Source organism: Cyprinus carpio, chromosome B4, assembly GCF_018340385.1.
Source record: "Cyprinus carpio isolate SPL01 chromosome B4, ASM1834038v1, whole genome shotgun sequence".
Taxonomy (NCBI): Eukaryota; Metazoa; Chordata; class Actinopteri; order Cypriniformes; family Cyprinidae; genus Cyprinus; species Cyprinus carpio.
Window position 1 is genome coordinate 26,164,904 of NC_056600.1, and position 18,138 is coordinate 26,183,041.

An 18,138-nucleotide genomic window follows, 5' to 3' on the forward strand; every position below is an offset into this window, starting at 1 on the left:
TGACTTGTTTACCCATCAAACACATTTTTTTATGACTACTTTTTAATTTTAGGCCAATCCTTCACATTTTTTTATGACTACTTTTTAATTTTAGGCCAATTTTTTTTTTTTTTTTTTAAACATTAAAATATTTTCTTAATGTTACTGAACACAAATGCCTTTACGGTCTGATACGTGATTGGAAAAAGTAGAAGTGTGAGCTTGGCAAAAGGCAGCTTCGAACTAGAGTCGAAATGCTCCAAACTATCTGTGGCACTGTTTTACGCTCTACGCCACAGGAACAGCTGTTTAGAGTGGATCTGTTTTACACTTTCTCTATTCCAGATCTATTCAGATGCTGGTAGGCGGAGTTAATTATCCTGTCAACAAAGTGAACTATTCGCTCTCAATAGACTTAAGATTACAACCTTGAAAAAAATTTTATTAAATTATCCCAATAACAAATATACAAACAGTCTTCTATTTTCTTCAGTTGAATAAATGTATTTACAGCTTAACAAGCTGTAACCAAGATGAATTATGTCTCTCAAATGCTTAATATAAGTAATACAACATACAATATTAATAACATAACTAAATAAATAAAGTATGGACAAGCTAGGTTACAATTAATCACAACTATCATGGTAAATAAACTGCTGTATAAAACTGCAGAACAACAATTTATACCCAGAGAAACAATAGAAATAAATAAAAAAAAAAAAAAACCTTGAAAGGGAAAAGGACATGTCTGCCTCATAAAAGCCATTTAGACTTTTCCAAAGCCCACAGAAACCTTAATGGCCATCTGCATTAAGTCTTTAAACACCACCTCTTCTGTAATACTTCTTGGCAGGTACAAAATGAGGGCACAGGTGGAAGAGTATGGAATTCGCTGGCTTTCAGGTTCTTGGTCATAAAATTGGATTTCACAGCTGTGTGGAAAACCCAGGGATACAGAATCTGCTCTGGTTACAAAAAGAGTATGTCCTTCAAAGTATCCTCTAGCCTGTTATCTATATAAACAGAAAAAAAAAAAAATGTTACATTAACCTAATCTTGACTAAACACCATATTGCAACATTTGCATAATGCATTTTACACAGATGACTACTTACTTTCAACTGACATCAACCACCACTCCCAAAGAAAGATGGTGTCCTCCTCCTGATCTCTCTTGTTGCTGCCTTGTGGACTCCATTTAATGTTGAAGAGTCCTTGAATATCATTCTATGACAGCTTTTTAGTTGTATGTGTGAAAAGTCGTGCAAAGGTTGCACTTTGGACAACTTGCCACCTCTGGCCACAAGCATTCATTCCAGCGATTAATTGCTGTATCATGCTGGCAATACAGTTACATGTATAAATAATCAAAATGCATAAGTCCAAAGAATATGCATGACATTACATTAAAATGCCCAACCTGTGGTACATGAATTGTGTGATTATTTGTTGGTAAATAGCTGGAAAAACAGCAAGTGATGCAGAATATATGTTGGGGATCCCACATTCAGCAATCCAGTCCCCAAGTTCTGTTTTGACCTCCAACAATTCCCTCTGTGGTCTTGCACTGTAAAATCTGATTTTGGTAAAATTGATAATTATGCATAATTATGACAAAATATTCTGATGTAATCACTCTGTGTATATGAAAGTATTTTACACAAAGCCGATTAGACTACACTTTTTTTCTATTATTTATTAATACCTTTTCCAGGTCCATTGTGAAGAATGCACCATGCAGTCAGCTGCCTGCAGGGTAGTATTTGTTCTGCTGCAGTGCATCCTGATTATAAGCAAAGAGTAGGTTTCCAGGTTTCCCCTCAAAAATGCCAAGGGATGTCTGCACTTCACTCAGAACAAGATGTCACATTTCATTAAAAACACATACATCCCTAAATGCTGAAAATATCTTTACTTTTTTGGTTGTAAAAACTTTAAATCAGTAATCACCTGAAAAACCTTCTACGTGGTCCTCCACAATCTTCTGCCATCGCACCAACAAACTCAATGTTTGGTATTTTATGCCATTCAAAGTAGGATCCATGAAAAGCAACACACGTACTATGTAATACTCTTCTTCAACGGGCCACAACAGTGACATGGGTGGTCAGGTCTAAATTGTCCCTCCTGAATTCCTCCAAAATATCCTCTATGTTTTTTGCTCATAACAACCTTCTGGACAACAACCAATCTGGGTTCAAAAGCAGCCACTCAACTGAAGATGGCAAGACCAACTTCCAAATCCTCTGTACTCATCTTGCTGGATCTGTCTGCTGCTTTTGTCACAATTAACCACCAGAATCTCCTGTCCACCCTCAGAAAGATGGGAGTCTCAGGAACCGTTATCCAGTGGTTAAAGTCTTACCTCTCAGGTAGGTTCTTCAGGGTGTCTTGGAGGGGTGAGGTTTCTAAGTGTCAACTTTATGCTTCTGGGGTTCCTTAAGGCTCAGTGCTTGGACCACTTCTCTGCATGTCATAATTAGGGTCTATCATTCAAAAGCATGGCTTTTCCTATCATTTCTATGCTGATGACACTCAACTCTACTTCTTATTTCAACCAGATGATCCGACAATGACTGTTCGCATTGCAGCCTCTCTGACAGACATTTCTGGCTGGATGAGGGATCATCACCTTCAACTCAACCTTGCTAAGAATTGCTTGTGGTCCAGCACTGAATCACAACTTCTCTGTACAGCTGGGTTCGTCACCCATAACTCCTTCCACACTGTAAAAAAAAACAGCCAATTTCCAACAGTAAAATACTGTTATTTCAATAGACAGTTTAATCCTGTAAATCAACAGACAAAGGTCCATAAATGAATCACTTGCTGTAAATTTGCAGCATGTAACTGTAAACCCGTTGGCGCCTGAAAAAACAGTCTTGCACTGTTAAAAGCACAGTTTTTTTTTAACGTAGTCCTCTTTTTTTCAAAAACAGCGCGGTAAATGAGATCACTGCACAACTCACCTCTTGCCTTCACCTCTGTCGTTTTAAAGGACACGGTTCAAGGTAAGTTTGTCTTTTTGTTGTTATTTCACTATGTTTCCCCCAACTTGTAAAATCACATCTTTTAAGAGGTATTTGTGACTGTGCTACTTGACGCAAATCACCTTTTGGAGGCAGTTCTTAATGGGTCTGGTATTCGGTAGTTAGCTTTCTCCGACCTCCGATTATTACAGCGAATACTTTGCTTGGTTAAAAGGGTACTACTTTGATATAAGCTCTATTTTCTTCTGTAGAAACCTTTAAATCTACATCTCTTTCTGATTCATGACGCTAATTTTAGATACCAGATTCATGCATGTAAATGTTATTCACTAAAGTTACACCACGCAATATAATCCACGTAAAAAAAATGTTTGATTTAATGGTGGAAGTACCTACTCATATTTTATCGAGATTTACATGTAGGCCTAACATATGCAGGAGTCATATTTAAAAAGTCGAAGAGGTCGTTACTGAAACGCAAGGCGGGGCAGATATTTTTGACTGCTTTTCAGTGCGAATCACATTTTGCAGATAGACGTTGAGAGTCAACGGGTCAGACATTTCTCTAGTCAGTATTTTCAGTCGAATTATTCTCTTGGTAAAAAGAGGTAATAAGCTGAAATAAATTGTTTTATTCTTTTTATCTTACACAGGAATCATTCACTCCATGTAACGTTATTTGTATTTCCAAGAAGGCAAACAACGCTAAAATTAGGTAAGTTTAACAACATGTATTCTTGCAAACTTTGTATGCACTCAAGCACTACCATCTGTGCGTTTGAGAGGCACATGCGAGTACACAGACATGTTTCCAATGTAACTTTTAGTTGTGCTCTGCCTGATTGCAACAAAAGCTTCAAACTTGTGAAATGTTCTAAGACTCACAGCTATAGACATGGAAAAGGCAAAACTGAGATTAGCTCAAGGTCCTTTGCCTCGTTTGACCTAACGTGTCATGTTGAGTTATGTCGGGCTAGTTGTGAGACATTGAAGAGCCTTTATCAACATTTAAAGACACATATTAAGGAGGGGAAAACAGTTTCATGCCCTTTTCAGGGATATGGCAAAGTGTTTTCCAGCGTGTCCACATTTACTGCACACTTATCTAGGAAACATCGTGATGGCTCTGAAGGAAATCTGGTTGTTTCAGTTGCACATCCTGGTGGCATGTCTGAGAGTTTTGACCATCAGTCGGAAGTACTTCATGAAGCTCCATGTATGGAACAAGATGATAGTGCAGAAAGTGTTGATGAAGCACTGTTTTTGAGACTTGCTTTATTTTATCTTAAATTGCAATCTAAATGTCTACTTCCATCATCTGTAATTCAAACAATTGTTAGTCAATTTCAAAAAATTCATGACATGAGTTAGGAACATCTGCTTTTCAAGTTAAGAGACAAATTAGCAGCATTACAGCTTCCTGAAAGGCATATATGTGCCATTGTTGATGTTTTGTGTAGTGATGACCTTTTTCAGACTTACAATTCACACATACTTAATACTGACCAAAAATGAAAAACCTACTTCAAAAGTAATTTTAACCTCGTAGCACCAGTTTCGGTTTGTCTTGGAGAAAATGAGACCGGCAAAGAGTGCTTTGCACAATATGTTCCAATCAAAGAAACTATAAAGACACTGTTACAAATTGACACAGTAAGGGAACATAACAAACAAATGTACTATAATGTTCCTAGTAAAGATGTTTTTCGGGACGTCTGGGATGGCAACAGCATAACAGAAAATAGTTTGCTTAGAAATGACCCCTCATCTTTTGGCATAATTCTCTACCAGGATGCATTAGAAGTTGCCAACCCTCTTGGTTCTGGTAGAAAAAAAACACAAGTTGCTCTGTGTATATGCTACCCTTACAGAAATCCCTCCACATCATAGGTCTAGCATTGACCAGATGCAACTTGTTCTTATTTGCAGAGAGCAGAATTTCAAGTTTTTCGGGCAAGAAAATATCTTCCAGTCACTCATCAAAGACCTCAAAGATCTTGAAGTAAGTGGTTATTTTGCCTGATGGACAAGTTTTCTTGGGAATATTAACTGCAATTTGTGGGGACAACCTGGGCTCACACTGTATTGGTGGATTTGTAGAGAATTTCTCAAAGAGTTTAAAATTTTGCAGATACTGCAACATCGACAGAGAAACATTTAGAGAAGATCCTCTATCTATAGGTACTAAGCGCACAGTTGAGTCATACAAAGAGCATGCTGAGAATGATGGTGCTTCAAGTGCAGTTGAAGGGATCAAATTTGACTCTTTTTTTTGTTCAGTGGCCTCCGTCACTTTCATGTATGCCAACCGGGATTACTACCCTGTCTTGGCCATGACATATTTGAAGGTGTTGCTTTATATGATGTAGCCTTATGCATAAAACACCTTGTGACAGTGGATAAGCAGTCCACTTACCAGGAATAAGTCAGTTCTCATACTTTGGTAGTGATGCTAATGACAAACCCGTTGCTTCTGGCCATGCAGTGCAAAACTGGTGTTTACTTAGGATGCTTCCAGTTTTGATTGGAGATAAGATTAAAAGTCCAGCTGAAAATGAGGTATGGCAGCTTGTGTTACAGCTTCGACAAATAGTAGAGCTTATTTGTGCACCAGCTATTGCTGCAGGCCTGATAGCCTACCTTGAAGTATTGATTGATGAATACTTGCATACTCGATGTAAAGCATTTCCAAATCACACAGCGAAACCAAAGCACCACTATATCACTCATTATCCAGAACTGATTTTCCACTTTGGCCCTTTAATTCAATTCAATTCAATTCAAGTTTATTTGTATAGCGCTTTTTACGATACAGATCATTGCAAAGCAACTTTACAGAAAATTAAGTTTCTACAATATTTAGTAGTAGCTTATCAGTGGTGACTGTCAGTTTATGTGTATACGGTAGAAATGTTCAGAAAAATCAATAAAAGACGTAACATTAACATTAACATTAATGCTATTAACAGCAATTATGCAATCAAACTTAGAGCAAAATGTGGTAGTTCTGTATGTTGTCTCTGGGTTAGCATCATCTGAGGTCCTCTGAGGGGTTGGCTTCATCTCTTCTCAGGTGTTCTGGATCCAGACTGGAGCTTGTGTCAATCCTAGTTACCACGGGATGTAAATCCCGTGGCAAAACAGAGAAACAAATAGAGACATAATTAGCGTAGCTGCTGTTCCAGCCAAGTAAAATTAATTAGTTTAACCCAAGTTAAAGAATATTAATGCGCATTTGAACAGATATAACTGCAGTCCAAAATTATGAGATGCATTATTTGAATGCTTGGCCAAAGAGGTGTGTTTTTAATCTGTTTATGGACTATGAGATTCAAAAGTAAACACACATATTTCAAACAGTGTGCTCGAAAATCACATAATTTCAAGAATCTCTGTCGCACGCTTGCAGAGAAGCATCAGCTGCTTCAGGCGTACCTTTATGCAGGCAACTTTTTCCCACCAGATATTGTTCTGGAAAAAAGCACAAAATTTCATTTTAAGGAATACAGTGAGGAGATCAGGAGGGCAGTTTCAAATGTAAATTTTTAAAGCAGCAACAACTGAGGTTGCCAATGATATCACACTGAGAGGCACAAAATACAAAAAAAAAAAAACATGTTGGGCTTGTAACTGGAAAGATCAAATTGGTTCTTGTTCATCAGGGTTCATTTGTACATTTTGTAATCCAGGAATATCAGGCTGTGTTGGTTCCTAACATGGATGTTTACAGTTTTGTGGCAACTGAGAGAATGTGCTGTATAAAACACGAGAATCTGTTAGATTATTACCCATTGCCTGAGTACAGAGTGTGTGGCATGCCTGTACTTTGGTCTATAAGAAGAGAAAAGAGTGATGAAGACAATGTCTGCCTGGAGTACTGAGGTTAAAGACATCATTTTGCGAGCATTGCCCAACTTATCCTCAGATGTTCTGCAACAGATACTTTCAAAACTTCAGAGCTCTGGGCTAGAAAGCAAAGAAGATTTGCAGTATGTTCAACAAGAACACCTTACTGATGTCTTGCCAGTTATTCAGCTTAGAAAGCTTCTTCAGGTCTTCAAATCAGGTAATTTAACAAAGACATTTAAGGTTAACGAACATTGCCTGTAAGAACATATTTACATTCTATGTGCAGGTAGTGGCGTTCTTTACTTATATATCCATTTTTGAGCTGATTTTTGTTTTTGCAGAGTAATATTTGATGTTATGTGAATGTGTAAATATATAAATAATTTGTAAAATAAAACAGTAATATTGTACATAGTATCATTATCATCATTATAGTTTGTAAATATGTTAAAGGGATAGTTCACCCAAAAATGAAAATTCTGTCATTAATTACTCACCCTCATGTCATTCCCAACCCCTAAGACCTTCATTTATCTTCGGAACACAAATTAAGATATTTAAGATGAAATCCAAGAGATCTCTGACCCTCCATAGACAGCAAGGGTCCTCTCACATTCAAGGTCCAGAAACATAAAGACATTGTTAATATAGTCCATATAACATCTGTGGTCCAACGGTAATTTTATGAAGCTACAAGAATATTTTTTTGTGTGCAAAGAAAACAAAAATAACTTTATTTGATGATTTCTTCTCTCGTGACACAGTCCTCCGCCATTACGGGGGAGTACCACTATTTTGACGATGTATTTACAACGTTTCTGGACCTTGACTGTGGTAGGACCCTTGCTGTCTATGCAGGGTCAGAAAGCTCTCAGATTTCATCAAAAATATCTTAATTTGTGTTCCAAAGATGAACAAAGGTCTTACTGGTTTGGAGCGACATGAGGGTGAGTAATTAATGACAGAATTTTCATTTTTGGGTGATAGTCTAGGAGAATTTCTGAAAATGTGCTTATTTATATTATACAACATTTCTAAGGGTATTAAGGGGTGCTGAATCCAAAGCTGCTGTATATGAAGCTCAAAAATGTCCCAAAATACCTCAAAATTAAGAAATTAAAAATGGCCGCCACCGCCAGGCTGAAATCTATTTTTCAGTGTATCTTTTTGACTAAACAAGGTACAAACATGAAATAAATGTGCTTTTGTAAGTTTTCCTACATGGGCAATTCAATGCCATATTCAGATTTGAGATGTCATGTGAAGAAACTGCTTAGATATTGCAAAAATAGTTGTTTTTAACTATGAACTATTATTAACTAATTAATAATTAAGTTATTATTATTAATATTATCAGGCTACTTTTACTTAGTTTGTATTTTGTTTTGAGGTAAAATGTGTCAAATGTGCTGTAATGCACTCCCCAACCTTTGCCCTCCCCAATATCATCCCACCCCTCCCCCGAGCTTAGCCTTTCTTAGCCTCTCTCCACTCTCACACTCAGAACGGCTGATCGGAAACATAAGACAGCTAACAGGTAAAGTCATGTCCAGTGTATATTTTCATAATGTGACATGTTTTCATAAACATCCCAAGGGGATCAATATCGTTTCTATCTATCTATCTATCTATCTATCTATCTATCTATCTATCTATCTATCTATCTAAGTAGTTTAAATAATTGCAGTATATATTTTAGCATTTCTGATCACTAAAAAAAGCCTATTAGCGCGATTAGCTAGATGACATCAAAGTCAGTAAATTTAACACACTTGCTTATACACTGACTGATTGGAGGAAAGACTTTAAATTTATTTCATTTAACCCTTTCACACGTACGATCACACCGGTGTGATCAGTCTAGGCTGGTCCCTGGAGTGTACGATCACACCGGTGTGATTAGAACGGTTAGTGCATCACGTGATCAAGTGCTAAATTCAAATGTGCTTTCGCACGTTGGCTGGCACTGAGCCAGAGACAGGCGCGCTCAGAGCTGTCATATATCTAAACTTTTCAGTGTTTTCAACTACATAATGTTTATTTTAGGTTTCAGACATATAAATTCACATAAGTACTAAAAAAACAATACATTTAGAGTATGTAAAATACACACTGACGTCTATGGAAGAGGCAATAATAATCCTTTCCATTATAATTAGACACGTTTTATTCATATCAGATACACATTGTGTAAGTAACTTCAAAGTTTACTCTATTCTTTTCCCAGTTCACCTGCCACTTACTTTTATGTATTTTGGGAGAAGTGGATGAATTCACGTGTTGTAAATCCAACAGATTGGATTCTCTGAACTGTGTCTGGGGTACAAACTAACATGGCGGCGCCCATCGCGCATACAGCTCAACTAATGTGATTTTTATAAAGGTGTTTAAACAACAAAACACTTCCACTTGCATATATTTGACAATCGGATTATCAGATATTTCATGCCATAGCTAACAAATTTGTGAATATTTTGAATAAAAAAGGAAAAATGACATAAAAGCAGATCATCATTCATGCTGAGGTGTGACACATGACAAGCAATGACGCATCACCATGGAAACCATAAAATGACACATTCTAAATAACGGTCGCCTTGAAAAACTCACACTGGGGGGTGAGCCAGAATATTTTAAATTTACGTGTGAAAGGGTTAAAGATGCTCTAAGTGATGTTGGGTGATGTCAATTCTTGTTGACGTTTAAAGTATTGTCAAACAAAACGGAGGCTAGCTAGACCCTCCCTCTTCCTCATCCACACACTAACTCCCCAAACTCCACCCCAAATCCTTCTTGTCGGTTATTGGCTGGAACAGTTTATGTTTCTTGGTGCGGGTTAGCCCAGTATGTTTTTGTTGCCGTTTGTGGAGCCTGTGGTGTCTGCAGAGACCACGTTTTTTTACAGTGTGTTCAGGGGACAGGTAGCTAGCGGATATAGTGAGGAGATGTTTGCTGTATGTGACAAAAAATGTTTTGGCCTAATAAAACGTGTGACATCGCTTAGAGCACTTTTAATTTATTTAAATGTAAATCTCTTTGGGTATTGTTCTACTTGAACCATTCAATCCCTTTTAGTAATCCTTCATGAATTTTTTTTTCTATTGAAAGGCCTCCACGGCCCACCTGCAATACCTCGGCGGCCCACAGGTTGGGAACCAACTCTTTCTTGTAGGTCTGAATTAGTCAATTGGTGACAAAAACCATGGCTGAAGAAATACACCATACCCAAGAAAGCTTAATGTCATCTGAGCCACAGTTATGCATCATATGCCAGGAAGACAATAAGAAAAATCTCATGACAGTTAGTAAGGATGGCCTCCAGTCAGCTGACAGTATAAAACAGCTCCGGATGAAATTACACCATGACAATTTCCGAGATGCAACCAATCGACTTACTGAGATACTTCAAGGAGACTTGCCTCAGCAATTCTTATGGCATAAGGACTGCCGAGCAAAATACATGAATAAACATGAAATAGAAAGGAAATTGAAGGCAGAATTGAAAAAAGATACCAAACCAAGTTCATCTGCATCCACCCCAACTCTGCAAAATGTTACCCTATGGAGCAAAATACCTCCAATAGATTGGAAGCAGTGTATCTTCTGCCAACAAGATCAGAAAGAAAAACTACATCTCATACAAGAAATGAAATTCAGCAGTAGAATCCTACAAGCAGCAAAGTGTGATTCATTCTTAAGAGTGCGACTAGCTTGTGTAAATGATCTTATAGCTGCAGAAGGAAGTTATCACATGACTTGCAATACCAGGTTTGATCGTAGGACCAAACGCATGGAGTTACTTCCGAGGACAGACATGCCATTGTAGTGGATCTGCCAAGAACTTGAACAGTCAGCAAATCAAGCGGATATTCTGGATCTTGTACATGTGTGGGACCGGTACTCTACACTAGCTAATGAGACTCAATTAGATATACCATCTAGATTTCTAAGCCGAAGGAACGCGCCTGCTGGAGGATGACATTGAAGATTATGATAAGAACACAGCCAAACGACAGCTTAGAGTCCCTCAGCATTGCACAGGATCTTATGTACACAGCTAATGGAGACAAGTTCCTCACTCCGAAGCACATTGGACTGGCCTGTGCCCTTCATCAAGCTACGCGTTCGAAGGAGTTGGTGAACATGTTTCTCCAGGCAGGTCATGTTATGAGTTACCGTGAGGTAATAAAACTTGACACTGAACTGGCTAAGACGACCTTGGAGACCATGGGGGATGATGGTGCCATTGTTCCACAAAATCTGGTAAAGGGTCGCTTTGTTCATTTCTCAGCGGACAATGTTGACATCAATGAATACACTCTGGATGGAAAAGGGACATTCCACTCAAGTGGCTGCCTGGCAACGTGGTCCACCTGAAGGTGATCTCCTTGAAGGAGTTGATCTTTACTCCAGGTCAGACACCCTCAACATCCCCAAGGCAATTACTGATATCATACCTGCACCAAAGAGAGGAATCACAGAGCCGCCAATCAGTGGTGTATTAGCAGCAGACTGTTTCACACAGTCATCTGAACAATGTCCCGCAGCACAGAAAGCACAAGCTACAGACATGGCCTTTTTCATGTCCAGGACATCTCCAAAAGCAAAGCCTTCCTGGACATTGTATAATCAAAAGGTAAGCACAGTTAACCTAGAGAAAACTACAGTAGGGTACCTACCTATCATCCAGGCTCCTGCATCTGAACTCGATACACTGAACACAGTAGTCAAGCGAGTGCTCCATGTCTCCAAATCAATGGAACAACAGCATGTCATTCTGACAGTGGATGAGGCACTTTATCTGAAGTTGCTAGAACTGAAATGGTCAGTAGAAGAATACAAGGACTTGCTTATACCTTGCCTTGGAGGCCTTCACATTGCCAAGAACTTCCTGGGTGTGATAGGATAACACATGGTTGATTCTGGCCTGAGGGAGCTATGGGTCAAGTGTGATCTTCTGGGAGCAAATGCTGCACAGCATGTCATGGCAGTAAAGGGGTATTCACGTGCTATGAGGACCCATAAGCTTACCCTGCAGGCTCTTTGGCAACTACTACTCACACAGCTTTACACATATCTGGATGAGGTTGAAGTTACACTGAGAGTTGAACTCGCAGATCTCTGCCAGTCCATAGATGCTGATCACATTGCAAAAATTATAGACAACCTGACCAAAGACCGATTCCAGCAGCCAATGAAAGAATTTTCTGCATCACTTGCAGTTGATGACCCAAATGCTGCATTCTGGTGGGACTATATGACTACGGTCAGCATCCTACTCTGTTTCACAAGAGCGCAACGTGATGGATTGTGGGATCTCCACCTGTATGCTTTCAAACGTATGCTGCCCTTCTTCTTCAGGTACGATCATATCAACTATGCCAGATGGGGTACTGTGTACCTGGCTGAGATGTCTGCTCTCCCACCAGAAATCCTCCTTGAGTTTCAGACAGGCAACTTTGTGGTAAAACGCAGTGATCAACGCTTCAATCAGGTTTCAGCGGATCAAAGTACAGAGTAGCTAAACGCTACAGGAAAAAAGAGTGGAGGCCTAGTAGGTATCACCAGAATACCAACATCCCTCAGTAGATAGACACTGAGAAGCTATGACTGTTCTCAGATTATACAACAGACAACAGCGATGCTGAGACTGACAACAGATGATGAAGACGATGAGTACACACACACAGAGTGCACAAAGAGTAGAATGGAAAGAGATGATGTAGATGAAAGCAGAATCTGTCAATCATTAAAAGAGCACGGTGTGTTTCAAGATGGTGGGGACACAATCAAGAACATAATCAACAAGGACGTGGTCACACCCCAGATTCAACAATCTCTGCTTGGTGCAGAACACCTTGGACAGGCACAAATGAAAGTGTTTGTGGATAAACATCTGTGTACCTCCAGACAGTGACCAGAACTTGGATCTGAAGTCACCCATTCGAAAGAACAAAGCCAAAACATTTGCCTCTTTGTATGAAGTCGTGCAACTTTCCAAGAACAAGCAAAACATCATTAAAGTGGACAGGCAGATTCTACAAAGGCTCATCACAGGTTACAGAGCAGGTCGCAAGGTAGACCTGGAAAATATTCTCCAGCATGAACTCATGCCCATCCCGCCATCTCTGGCCACAACTAACAGCAGTCTACATTCCACCAACAAATCTGTTTTAGCAAATATACTGACATAACATATCCAAACCGGTGCAGATGTGCCCCTTCAGGAACCCAGCTGTTTTATTATTGATGGCCAAGCACTTGGGAAGCCGCCTGACATCACAACATTCGGCAACTATGCCAACAAGTTTGCTGACACAGTGTTGAAGATGGCAGAGAAGTACCAGAGGGTTGAAGTAGTCTTCGACAGGTACCATGACGAATCCATCAAAACAGGCACAAGAAAGAAGCGTAAACAGCGCCACCGACCAGTACGCAGACAGATCGTGAATGACTCTGTTCCACTTCCAGCAGACTGGTCAAGCTTCATGGCACTGGAAGAGAACAAAGCAGATCTCACTCAACTACTCTCAAACCATCTGATAGAACACAGCCCAGAATATGAGCCAGTGGTTGCAGTATCAGGTGGGTTTGCTTAAGAGACCACTGTCAAGTCATCAGATCCAGAACTTGAAATCTCCTCTCTGAGTGCTGACCATGAGGAGGCTGATACACGACTGATTTTGCACTGCATCCTGGCTCCTATGAGTGAGTGCGTGACACAGACGTGCTTCTTCTACTTCTAGCACATCATGACAGAATTGGATGTACCCATCTCTACATGAAAGCTGGGACATCAAAGGATCCAAAGTATTTTCCAGTACATGACATTCGCAAGTTACTCTCTGATGATCAAGTGGACACACTCCTTGCCTTCCATGCCATCACTGGCTGTGATAGTGTGTCTCAGTTCAGCGGTCACAGAAAGAAAACAGCCTGGCAGGTGTTCAAGCAACATCACACCGATCTTACTGGCCTTGGGAAGGGCCCTCTCACAGAAGATATTGTGAATTCAACAGAGAAATTCATCTGTAAGATGTATGGTGTGCCCGAGGTTGATACATGCAACAAAGCAAGAGTGAAGTTGTTTTGCAAAGGTTGTCCACAAGAGACTCTCCCTCCAACCTCAGATGCAGTAAAGTTTCATATCATGCGTTCACACTATCAAGCAACAATCTGGAACCAAGCAGCCACATCCTGATCTTCCTCCAGTGGATGAAATGGGGTGGATGCACAAGGAAGGTCAATTAGTGCCACAGCTAATGTCTCTGCCACCTATGCCTAAAGCCTGCAGGGAGTTCACTTCATGTGGGTGTACCAAGGGATGCCTCAGCCAACGCTGCAGCTGCAGGTATGTGTATAGGGAATTGGCTGAAGTTGATAATTGTGTACAAGAATGTACAAATATGATAGACTGGTAGAGTATTCCAATGTATCTGTACTGGTTGTAATCTATCTATTCTAATCTTCTATTATTCAGAAAGAGTCGCATGGAATGTATAGACGCATGCAACTGCAGGAAACTTGACAACACTTGCCAGAACATTGAAGAGGACTGCGAATAAGCGGTCACTGTAACTTCTAATGGCATATAGTTCAATAAATATCACCATGACCCATGGATCTTCCTGCTTTTGGATCTTATTTGGTTGACAACTTCTTTATCACTAATGACTAGGGATGGGTGATATCTTATCATTTGCGATATACCGTTGAAAATTCTCCTCACAATAAAAATTTGTCTCCTCACGATAATAACGATAAGTCTAGTTGATGACGTAGTTTTGCGCAAAACTTTTTTTGCAGAAAAACGGTCGTTACGTCCAATTTGTTCCACCATCTGAAACACAAACACAAACCAGAGTATGAAGAAAGTCAGAAGATACACGAGGCAACGGAGGCGAAAACTACAAGTGCACCTAGGGGTAAGAAAATTCCCACCCAGACGAAAATTGCCAGCGCATTTGCTAATTGCGTCCCTTATGATAAGCAAAGTAAACAATGAAACGAACTGACGGAAGCAGTCGCGTTTTGTTTGACAAAAGATATGTCGCCATTCCAAACGGTCGAAAAAGAAGGATTCAAGTGAATGATCCATAAGCTGGACCCAAGATACAACATCCCCTCAAGGAAGTACTTTTCCAAAAAAGCCCTGCCAGCGATGTATGAAGAGTGCCGCGGTAGGGTACAAACATCACTGTCAATGGCAGATTTTTATGCTTCAACTGCAGACATGTGGAGTAGCAGAACGACAGAGCCGTACATTAGCCTTACGGTCCACTACATAACGAGTGACTGGAGTTTGAACAGCTGTTGCATCCAGACAAGTTTTTTCCCAGATGACCACACTGAAAACATCGCGAGTGGCTTGAAGCAGTTTCTTCAAGAATGGAATTTACATGAGGAGAAACAAGTGTGCCGAACAACAGACAGCGGGGCCAATATAGTAAAAGCAGCCACTCTAAACATGTGGACAAGACTGTTTTGCTTTGGCCATTGTCTACACATTGCTATTGGTAAGTTTACTCTTTCTCTCTTGTGTCAGTGTCAGTATATTTAATGCATGCACACTGAGTAAACATGAGCTTAATATTAACTGTATTTATGAATTTGTTTCTGCATTAGTAATGTGTTTAGCAGTATTTTGAACAGTAATTCATTACATTAGCTTATGTTTATATTATGTGCATTTAATATTGGCTGTGGAATAGTTTACCTAATTATATCAGGGAATGTTCCTCTCTTATAGAGTATAAATGACATTTGAAAGCTTACTTTTTTACTCTGGCTTTTGATCATTTATGAGTTCTGTGTTAATGGTATAAGATATTAATAGTGTCGCTTAGAGTATGATGTTGTCTGTGGCAAGGTCCTGATTTTAAATGTCCTGAAGATTGTTTTATTTTATCTTTTGTACAGCACTGTGGTCAACTTTTGTTGTATTAGTATGTGCTTTATAAATAAATTGAACATTGAACATATTAAATGTTCATTTATTTTTTTAGTTTCATCTATTTTAATTGTAACTGAACTTTAACTTTTTTCTTTTAACTTTTTTTTTGTTTTTTATTGTATTTATTTTATTCAAAAGAAACATAAATAAATACTTAAAATGTTGTTGTTTTGCAGAGAGAAGCATGAGGGATACCAGGATTGACAGACCTGTGGGAGTCTGTAAGAAGATTGTCAGTGTTTTTTTGCACAGCTGGAAAAAGCAGCGAACACTCAAAGATGCTCAAGCAGAACTTGGCCTTCCGCCACACAAACTTGTGACTGAATCACCAACACGATGGGGATCAAGGCAGAAAATGATTGAGCGGATACTTGAGCAGGAGAAGGCCATTACGCAAGTCCTGGCTGCTGACAGGTCAACCAGGCATCTGGTGCCTACTTGGCAGGATATTGAGGTCCTAGACTCTGTCAGTAAAGCACTTGGGCCTCTTCTTGATTTTACAGATGCCCTCTCTTCTGAAAACTATGTCACAGTGTCATGCCTGAAGCCTACTCTTCACCTATTCAACAGTGAGCTGCTGCAGGGGAAAGATGAAGACACAGATCTCAACAGGAAAATTAAAAGTTCAATATTGGACTACATGAACACCAAATATGGTGACCAAGAGGTTCAGGAACTGATCAACATGGCAACAATTCTTGATCCACGCTTCCGCACTCAGTATATGAGTCAAGAAGAGATCCTGGTCATCAAAGCCAGAGTAGTCAGAGAGGTGGAATCCCTTTCTGCCATGCCAAGTGATGCTGGCTCTTCTACCCCTGTAATGTCATCTGAATCAACAAAAGAAGCTCAGAGTGCATCTAAAAGGCAGAAGAAGAGTCTTGGAAGTTTTTTCAAGAAACCAGCTGCTGAGATAACCACCACCCTTTCTAAAACAGAGAAAATTGAGGCTTAATTAAACAACTAACTGCATGGGCCACTTGCAGATGGTGAAAGCAATCCCCTTGCGTGGTGGAAGGTACATGAGGTGAATTTCCCTAACATCAGTCGTTTGGTGAAAAAGTACTTGTGCGTCCCCGCCACTAGTACACCCTCAGAGAGGGTGTTCAGCGCTGCTGGAAATGTAGTGACATGCCAAAGGTCTCTTCTGAAACCAGCTACAGTGAATATGTTGGTCTTCTTGACCAAAAATTTTAAGGTGTGAACCCTGTTCTTTTTTTGAAAGCTACTGAATCACACTAGTATGTGTGTTATACTTGCACTCCCAGACATGTTCATGTCCAGAGGCGTGTCTACGTGGTGGCCAGGGGTGGCACCGGCCCCCCCTGAAATTCGTCTGGCCACCCCAGGTGCCCCTCCACCAGATGTCTTGCGATAGACTTGTTTTTAGTAAATTTCTAACTGCATCTGGCAGTGGCGGATCCTGGCATATGTGTAGCTGCCTAGGACCGCTTTCTTCTCCTCATTATACTTAATTTTAGGCTGTTTCTATAGCGTGATATTTGACAGATATCGAGAGCGCATAATGTTACGTGATCCATGTAATGCGCGAGCACGAATCTCCACTCGCAAGTGGATTTCCTTCACTCACACAAAAACTGGATGTGTGCTTTTAAATATACATTGTTCTTTTATGAATTGGCTCTGCTTTTGCTCAGAGATTACGTGTATGCTCAAACGTTCTTGCATCACTGAAGCGTAGAAGCGCTTTTTTTCTAATTCAGATGAGGAGTAGGCTTATCTCATTAAATGGAAGCAAGCTGATTATAGTCAGCCTTCACTAGTTATTTATTTTATTAATAGCCTACTTATTTTAGTTAAGTGCTTAACTTATAAATATGCATTTATTCAATTGTTTTAAGTGCATTTGTATTTTGTTGTTTTTGTATATAGTTTTGCAATAAAAGAGTATTAACCAGGTTCCAGAAAAAATCACTGAGGGTGCTTCTAAAATTAGCGAGTGTGCTCTACCCAACAAACATAAGACGTCTATACGACGTGCAGATCAAGTCTAAATTGCGTCGGTCAGTCTGGACCATATCTGGACGTCTACTCGACGTGCAAATCCGGTTCATATCTGGACGTCAAACTACGACGTCCCTTGGACGTCGATATGAGGTTCAAAATTTGACCGTCGGGCTAAGGATTTTCTTGGACGACTTTACAATGAGCAGAACAGGTTCAGGAAATCGACATAACTTTTTTTTAATATACATATAAACGCAACAAAGCAATCCTTTGATTTCTGATTTAAATATCACATGTACCCTGTAAAGTCTTCTGAAACATTTAGGTATTAAAATGATGTAATATATAAATGTTTAAAAACATTAAACATTTATATATATAATTACATAATGTGAC

At 39.5% G+C, this 18,138-nt stretch overlaps 1 protein-coding gene and 1 long non-coding RNA gene across 2 annotated transcripts; one reads left to right on the top strand and one right to left on the bottom strand.

Moving 5' to 3' along the window:
- Window positions 1-357: 357 nt before the first annotated feature.
- LOC122137077 lies at window positions 358-1,869 on the bottom strand. The gene is made up of 3 exons (XR_006154589.1): window positions 1,688-1,869; window positions 1,098-1,558; window positions 358-995 (listed from the first exon to the last, which is right to left on the bottom strand). It is a non-coding gene; the product is annotated as an uncharacterized LOC122137077 (long non-coding RNA).
- A 12,777-nt stretch (window positions 1,870-14,646) lies between these two features.
- LOC109086235 (E3 SUMO-protein ligase ZBED1-like) lies at window positions 14,647-16,897 on the top strand. The gene is made up of 2 exons (XM_019100698.2): window positions 14,647-15,337; window positions 15,951-16,897. The coding sequence occupies exons 1-2, from the start codon at window positions 14,911-14,913 to the stop codon at window positions 16,727-16,729; spliced, it is 1,206 nt and encodes a 401-aa protein (XP_018956243.2). The 5' UTR covers window positions 14,647-14,910; the 3' UTR covers window positions 16,730-16,897.
- Window positions 16,898-18,138: the final 1,241 nt, after the last annotated feature.